The 8,815-nt window shown below is 40.9% G+C and overlaps 1 protein-coding gene across 1 annotated transcript; it reads left to right on the forward strand.

Moving 5' to 3' along the window:
• The first annotated feature begins 5,355 nt into the window (after positions 1 to 5,355).
• pdxp (pyridoxal (pyridoxine, vitamin B6) phosphatase) lies at positions 5,356 to 8,363 on the forward strand. The gene is made up of 2 exons (XM_010868154.5): positions 5,356 to 6,193; positions 7,896 to 8,363. Exons 1-2 carry the CDS (start codon positions 5,593 to 5,595, stop codon positions 8,231 to 8,233), a joined length of 939 nt encoding a protein of 312 aa, XP_010866456.1. The 5' UTR covers positions 5,356 to 5,592; the 3' UTR covers positions 8,234 to 8,363.
• Positions 8,364 to 8,815: the final 452 nt, after the last annotated feature.

Consider the following 8,815-nt stretch of genomic DNA (forward strand, 5'->3'; position numbering starts at 1 on the left):
TTTAATGTGTCTCCACTCTGATATGACACTGCATATACTGAACTCCACTTGCCAAACATGATACTCAAACAGCTAAGCCACATTTGAGAATGTTTTCCTTTAACATCTGGCCTTTAAGAGTGGGCTGCAGTAGACCATATTTATAGGCCAGCTATTTCTTTCAAGGTGACATAAAGTTCTGAGGCTGACTCCCAATTATGTGGCTGCTGTAATCCATTTCGCTCAACAGTCTGTTGAAGATAATCCTGGATGTCTGGATCACTGCATGAATGAAGAGTTTGCCTTGACTCTGGAAACGTATCCAGTCCTTTGAACCAAACCTGCATAGTGACACAATAATTTACCATAAAGGGAAAACATGACTTCAAATCCAAATGTATTTCCAATAATATGTGTGGTGCAATTTATGCTTTAATACACATTACATATTTTTGTGAGAATGGATATAGTCAAGTCATTGTCAGTTGATATGAGAGGTAAGAGATAGAGTTCGTCTGTAGTTCCCCCAGGACATGATGCATGTCTGGAGAGTCTAATCCTGTGCTTATTCCAGAGGTCTGTGCTCTTATCCAGGTCTTTTTGCAGAACATTATTGAAGCAGAATCTCAATAAGTCCTTAAGTTCATGGCTGCCATTAAAGTGTCCAGAGTCTCTCAGGTCTCCAAACAGGTCCATCCAAAATTGAGCCCTAGGAATACAATTGAAAGTTAGGCTACTTATTTTACACAAGAGCACAAGATTATAACTATTGAATAACTATATAAAGTAAAGTAGGCTACAACAAAACACATTAATGTTGCTGCTGCCAATATCAGCAAAATAAATCTGATAGTGTGAATGCATAGGTGGAAAGGCACTGCATGACCCCTCAATAATGCATGAGTGGATATGACTGCAGCAGAGGGCAGCACCTGTCAATTAGGCTACCTGAGATCTCAGAAACACAAGGAGAGTGAGCGCTGTCAGACAAAATGATTAACACATAACAGGAAGATATTTTTATGCAGTCTGTTGTGCTATAAAGTGATTTTAGTCCACGGGCACAACCTATTAAAGCTACATCGTCCAGTTTTATGTGGCCAGCTGCTTTTATCAGGATGATAATATGCAAATATACATAACTATATGTCCGTGGTAACAGCAAATACATATTGGACCTTTTTGAAAGGTCTATTTGAAACTTTATTGTTACCTAATTCAATCGAATTAGCAGTTTATAGCGTGATCAGGCATGACATTAACGTGATTACCATCTACTATTTTATATTCATTTGGGAAAGATTAAAGCCCACCCAGACTGTTTTACCTGCTGCAATACTTTTTTATTTGACTGAAATCAGTTTTTGGCAGATGAACACTTTTTGCTGTAACACAATTACACTTATAAGCGGCCGCAGTCTGTATGCTCGTGTCTGAGGGTACACTGTATTGCAGCCATGGTGCCATTTTCAGTCCCATGGTCTGTAGTGTTCTCGCATCCGTTCCTTGTGGATTTAGTTGCTTCAGCAGTCTCATCACTGTGTGTCGTTTAATACGTAGCTTGTGTTTTTGCTGTACTTGCCACATAGTCCGATAGCGGAATAGTTGCCCTGGTCCATGCAGCTCTGTAAGGATGGCACGTCTCACCTCATCCAGTTGTGAATAGTTGTTCCTTCTGTACAACCCGTGCGTATAATCATCCTGATGTTGTGATTGGTTGACAACATATCAACTACCACGTCGTATGTATGCCCTGCATCAAAATAATTCATTATAATAGCGAAAGTATCTTCGGGAGTACTCATGTTTTGAAAATAGGCGCTTTTCCGTGTTTTTCACCCCTCCTTCCTGTTAAAAGACAGGCGGTCCTTCTGTCCAATCAGGAGGTTCCGTTCCGTCCTCTGCTAGATAGGCCCTACCTTTTCCGTTAGAAGTTAATGTCGTTGTGTTTTCCTATTTGGCGTTGTGTTTTCCTATTTGGCGTTGTGTTTTCCTATTTGGCGTTGTGTTTTCCTATTTGCCGTTGTGTTTTCCTATTTGGCGTTGTGTTTTCCTATTTGGCGTTGTGTTTTCCTATTTGGCGTTGTGTTTTCCTATTTGGCGTTGTGTTTCATGATTTGTTGAAGTGTTTTCGTATTTGTTGTTGTGTTTTGCACTTCAGGGCCACCGTAGTTTTCGTATTTGTTGTTGTGTTTTGCACTTCAGGGCCACCGTAAAATTGTCTGTCCAGATGCTGTAAGAACTCTTAGAATTGAAGAAGTTACTTATGGCAGGAAGGAGAGCTGTCCTTTGTGTGAAACTTAGGTAAACACAACAGTAAACATTATGGCAGGAAGGATATGGTGGGGGAGGATAGCATTTGACTTGTGTGATAGAACAAAGGGAATGTGTTTTATTGACATGAGACAGGGCAGCATCTTACCACACCCCTTTTCCTCCCTTATATATTGTTGAAGGACATGTATGGAGTCAGAGACTCCTCGGATGGTTATGTCTGTAAGCGTTTGACGCGTCTCTCTTATTTGCAAATAACATTAATAAAGACTGTTAATTGTGCCCAGAGAATTTCGTCTCTGTACTTCCTTCTGAAAGAGTTCTGATCGATAAAATTACTGTCACAGTGAGCAACTGCTTATGATCCAAATCATACCACCTCTTCTGTCAAGCATGGTGGAGGAAGTGTTATGGCACATCTTACAGACTCTACTTCATTTTGTATTTTTGTACTCTTTGTACTCTGTGTAACTGTATGTTGTCCTGCACGTTTGCGCTTTGTCTTGGTCAGGTCACCATTGCAAATGAGAATCTGTCTCAATCGGCCTACTTGGTTAAATAAAAAATACAAATAAACTCTTCTGTGAAGCATGGTGGAGGAAGTGTTATGGCACCTCTTCTGTGAAGCATGTTGGAGGAAGTGTTATGGCACCTCTTCTGTGAAGTGTGGGGGCACAGGCATGTATGGCTGCCAATGATATGACCTGTCAATCATGTGATCTGCATGGACGTTTTTGCTGGAGACAAACCTGAAGGCAAAAGGCACCAAGAACAAGTAGGAACTGTAGGAGGTTGTTTCCACGTATGGGGAGGGGGGATTATCCAGTGATATGCTGTCAAACATGGCTCGACTGGTGTCCCCCAGGACTTCATGGCCATGCAAACTCTGCCCTTACTGACTATGAAAAGTGTCTAGGCTCCAAGAGATATTTGGGACAGAAAGTGTTATCTCAGGAAAACACTCTCCTCCAACTGGTAGTTATTCTAGTAGATGGGTTGGTAGGAAGAACCAATATTCTATTTTTTATTAGATGCACCTGTGTAACAATGCTTAAAAAGGACATGTAAATTACACCTGCCCAATAATGGCTGATCGTGGTCCACAGGGATGTGTGGGCTGTGGTGGATGGGCCATAAGTTGGAGTTTGAATACCTGGATTTATTGTCTTGATATTCTTCCAATATACACTCACCTAAAGGATTATTAGGAACACCTGTTCAATTTCTCATGAATGCAATTATCTAATCAACCAATCACATGGCAGTTGCTTCAATGCATTTAGGGGTGTGGTCCTGGTCAAGACAATCTCCTGAACTCCAAACTGAATGTCAGAATGGGAAGAAAGGTGATTTTAGCAATTTTGTTAGCGTGGCATGGTTGTTGGTGCCAGACGGGCCGGTCTGAGTATTTCACAATCTGCTCAGTTACTGGGATTTTCACGTGCAACCATTTCTAGGTTTTACAAAGAATGGTGTAAAAAGGGAAAAACATCCAGTATGCGGCAGTCCTGTGGGCGAAAATGCCTTGTTGATGCTAGAGGTCAGAGGAGAATGGGCCGATAGAAGAGCAACTTTGACTGAAATAACCACTCGTTACAACCGAGGTATGCAGCAAAGCATTTGTGAAGCCACAACACGCACAACCTTGAGGCGGATGGGCTACAACAGCAGAAGACCCCACCGGGTACCACTCATCTCCACTACAATTTGGCGTAAACAGAATGAGAACATGGATCCATTATGCCTTGTTACCACTGTGCAGGCTGGTGGTGGTGGTGTAATGGTGTGGGGGATGTTTTCTTGGCACACTTTAGGCCCCTTAGTGCCAATTGGGCATTGTTTAAATGCCATGGCCTACCTGAGCATTGTTTCTGACCATGTCCATCCCTTTATGACCATGATGTACCCATCCTCTGATAGCTACTTCCAGCAGGATAATGCAACATGTCACAAAGCTCGATTTCATTTCAAATTGTACACTGTACTGAAATGGCCCCCACAGTCACCAGATCTCAACCCAATAGAGCATCTTTGGGATGTGGTGGAACGGGAGCTTCGTGCCCTGGATGTGCATCCCACAAATCTCCATCTACTGCAAGATGCTATCCTATCAATATGGGCCAACATTTCTAAAGAATGCTTTCAGCACCTTGTTGAATCAATGCCACGTAGAATTAAGGCAGTTCTGAAGGCGAAAGGGGGTCAAACACAGTATTAGTATGGTGTTCCTAATAATCCTTTAGGTGAGTGTACGTGTACATATTTTTTGAATACTTGCAAAAGAATAATGTGTACATACGCAAATTGTTAATTCTTGCAATTCTTTGAATCACACATTCACAGACCTTTAAATACAACTGCAAAATTCAAAACTGTCGTGTGGATTGTGATTTACAGATGTGCACAATGCTTTATTTACCCACAATACATTTGACAGTAATTTGAGGCCATATATAGTCATATTAATTCAATAAAACATCTGAATAGTATTGAACATTAACACTTCTACCTTAACGTCACACACTCTGAGCTGTAGCTGTGAAACTAGGATGTGAAGGCAAAAGAACGCTATGAATATACTATGAGGATGCTATGAGTATTCTATGAAGGGGCGTGCACTTCATAGAACAAAACGAGAAAGAGAAATAGAAAGAGGAATATCTTTGTTTTTCTTTCACCATTATTCCATTTCCTATTTTAACAGAGAAGATGAGAATTAAGTCTATTTTTGTTATGAAACCAAAAATGATGACCGAAAAACGATACATTTTCTGATTGGTCAATATTTGAAATCGGAAATCAAATATTGGAAGTCAAATATCCAAAAAACTAATCGTTTTCTGTTGAACTGTTTTCCTATATTAAGACATAATCCAATGAACCAAAGGTACACAGACCACGGACCCTACACGGACCAGTCATGATGCGGTTAACTGATATTTAAAATACAATTCAGTGCTTTGTCAAATAGGTCCAACGTCTGCGCCACCTGAGCTGTAGAACGCGGTCTAGTCGATTGGTCATCAGAAGCCGTGCCTTATTGGAAATTACGTGGAATGGGCGGGTCTTGAACGCTAGCGCCAATGAAACGAATAAAATGAGTTATAGACAAATTTATATCCGCCCTCCTGAAAGCACTGCGGGAAATGGAAGTATTTAGGATTTCATTCATATCCCAAACGAGACGGGGACTTTGCTTTTTTATGTAATATATATTTGATACTGTTGTGTTCAAGGGAGGTAGAACTAGAATTGCATTGCACTGTCCATTATTCGAGTGACGTTACCAGATTTATATAGGCGCAACATTCGAGCTAGTCCCTCAACGTATCTTTGAGAATGGCTGGGATAGTGAGTAGCAGAGGATGCCACATGATAAGGGGTTCCCAAATACGAGACATCATGGACTCCAAGCTCAACGTCCTGTTTGATTGCGACGGAGTCATCTGGAATGGCGAAACGGTAGTGGCAGGTGCGCCAGAAGTAGTGACACTACTGAAACAGCAAGGAAAAAGGGTATTTTTTATCACGAACAACTGTACCAGGCCAAGAGGGAGCTACGTGACGAAGTTTATCCGGTTGGGCTTCACTGATGTCGCAGAGGAAGACATATTCAGCTCAGCATACTGCTCTGCGGCTTACCTCCGAGACGTGGTGAAGGTGGAGGGCAAAGTGTATGTCATAGGGTGCCAGGGTGTAGTTAAGGAGCTACGGGAGGCTGGAGTTACCATAGTGGAGGAGGAAACAGACGCACCAACAGGGACAATTTACGACTACCCATTGGACCCCGACGTGAAGGCAGTACTTGTGGGATACGACGAGACATTTGACTTCATAAAATTGGCCAAAGCCTCCTGCTACTTGCAAAACAATGACTGTCTGTTTGTAGCCACCGACCCGGACCCTTGGCACCCACTGCGAGGAGGCAGAATAACTCCAGGTAGGTCACTGATGAATACTTTAATGTATTAGTTAGTGTTCAACCTAGGCTCTAATAATGTTTGTTCGAGCCCATCACTACAACTGATTTAACTACTATTTAAACTTATTTGAAAGGTGGATTATTGTTGGTCTAAAATCTAGATGACTTCCAGTCAAGGTTGCTACTTGGGAAGTTTTAAATGAAGCAGGACATTGTTCAACTAACCTGGACTTGGCCTGGCTAGGTCGTGGGAAATTAAATATGTATCTTCTAAATGCCTTAGCTGCACTAGCATTTGAAGTTAGAGAACATGTTTAGTTATGCAAGATCAGTGGCAGTCAGGGATAGTGTTGGGCAAAGAATTTGGTCACACCTTGTGGGATTTTTGTGAATTACATGGTTACTACTATTTTTGAAATATTTCATGGGGCAAAAGACATCTTTAAAAAGATGTATTTTGTTTTCTGTGTTATCACAATGTTTGGACATATTTCCACAAAACTATTCTGACATAAGTTGATCCCTACTGGGTTAACTAGCCCCCTTGGTCCAGTTACCCCATGAGGGGCCATTTTCTAAAAACAACATTTCATCAAAAATCTAAAGAAGTATAAATTGCATCCTTTTGGTTCCCTTATAGTTTATTTGCCTAAGCCTAATCATCATCTACATACCTTTTTCCCCTAACATTTACATTTTTGTGTCTGCATGTAGACAATGTTCTTAAGTGGGGCTAGTTAACCAATCTTACCCTATCATCGCACTCTCTCCATTAAGTTTTGTTGGTGTGTATTAAAATAAATATTACTACATCGAAATGCAATGGGTTCGCACTACAAATATTAATTAAATTGGGTTTCCCTTTTTTCGGATATCCATCGGAAACGCAGACAAAAACGTTTCTGATTTATGCCTTCTTCGGTGGGCCATTAAATATTTCAACAATGTGCATGATCATTGTTGTAAGTTAATGGAGCAAAACATTTAATGGATAATTGTTAAGTAAAATATAAACCAACTGTAACCGGACACAGACATTTTGATGTCTTGTCAATTCTAGGTTAGTTGAAAATTCCCTTTAAACTAACAAGTCACAACATATCAGGGTGATAAATAGAGGGTCCCCAGTATGTAAAGAATATAGGGCCAGGTCCCACTACCTATTCAATGAGACTTGTCATGTTAACTTTTCACAGAGAACCAAGTTAGTTATGCACACCTATGTTGGTTTAACAATAACAGTTTGTATCAGAAAAATGCTTTGTCAGCAGCCCCCAGTGTGTTTTTCCAGGCGTGGACAGCTACTGTATATAATGGCTTTGAAAGCTGTGCGAAGTGCAACCCAATCAGTTTTTTTTACTGGCAGAAACAAACACACATGATATTCCATTTATTGTGTAGTGGTCTGTTCATGAACTTCAGGATACGGTACATAATTTTGTTTACCAACTGAACTTTGAAAAGTTGTTTCTGAAATTCCTCAGTGTGCATTTAAAATAGCCTTAAGCCATTCCATTCATTAGCTGTTTTACTGATTTGGTCATTAATATAAACAGGAAAATCCATGTTAGGCAGGAAAAAAAAGCTGGACACTAAGAATGAGGGGTTGTTGACCAATGCTGCATAGTAGATCAGCATATGTGTTTTACAAATGCAACATTAAAAGAAGTTATTGACAATCTTCTGTGACTCAAAGCCTCCACCCTCATCTTTCACTTAGGTTCAGGAAGCCTGACGGCTGCTGTGGAGACAGCCAGCAGCAGGAAAGCCACAGTGATCGGCAAGCCAAGCCGCTTCATGTTCGAGTGCATCGCCAGTCAGTTTAACCTGGAACCCAGTCAGTCCCTCATGGTAGGCGATCGTCTAGAGACAGACATCCTATTTGGAGCAAATTGTGGACTGGACACCATGCTCACCCTGACTGGAGTGTCCACTCTGGAGGAGGCACAATGCTATAAGGACAGTGACGACCCAGAGAGGAAGGACTTTGTGCCAGATTATGTGGTGGAGACCATTGCTGATTTCATTGATGCATATGGAGAGGAAGAAGCAGGTTGAGAAGGACACTAGGAGGAGTTGACCCCTTAAGCTGTGCCTGTGCTTAGATAGCTGGGTCATGTTCATTAGAGCACACAATGGGAAGTGTTTTAAACTGCTTTACAACGGAAAGTAAAAATTCCTTCAGTTTCAATCTCATTTCTTTTCATGCTTAATGAACAAAACCCTGGATATGAGAAAAGAGATGAGTTTGTTTTAAGACTGTGATGCACTGCTTGCTAAAAGCATATTCAGATTTTTATGCAGATAATCTATTGCCATGATTAAGGCCAGTTAATTAGTATCTTTTTTTATAAGTATTTCCAGCATTACCCCCTAGGTTTGATGCAGGTAGAAAATATTTTAACTTTATTCGCGAGTGCATTTGCTACTTATTATAGAGAACTCCAGCTTGTGATCCTAAAAAAGTTAAAAAGGAACTTTGAATCCTGAAGTTGCTGACCTCCTAAAGCACAACCAATTGGCCTATTCCATGATCAAACCTACAACGTCAGTCATTGCTACCATTTATGCTTAGACATGTCCGCATGTATCTTGATGCATATGTCCGATAAATGCAAGGCAAGTTACCTAGTGACGCAT

This window comes from Esox lucius, chromosome 14 (assembly GCF_011004845.1).
Source record: "Esox lucius isolate fEsoLuc1 chromosome 14, fEsoLuc1.pri, whole genome shotgun sequence".
Taxonomy (NCBI): Eukaryota; Metazoa; Chordata; class Actinopteri; order Esociformes; family Esocidae; genus Esox; species Esox lucius.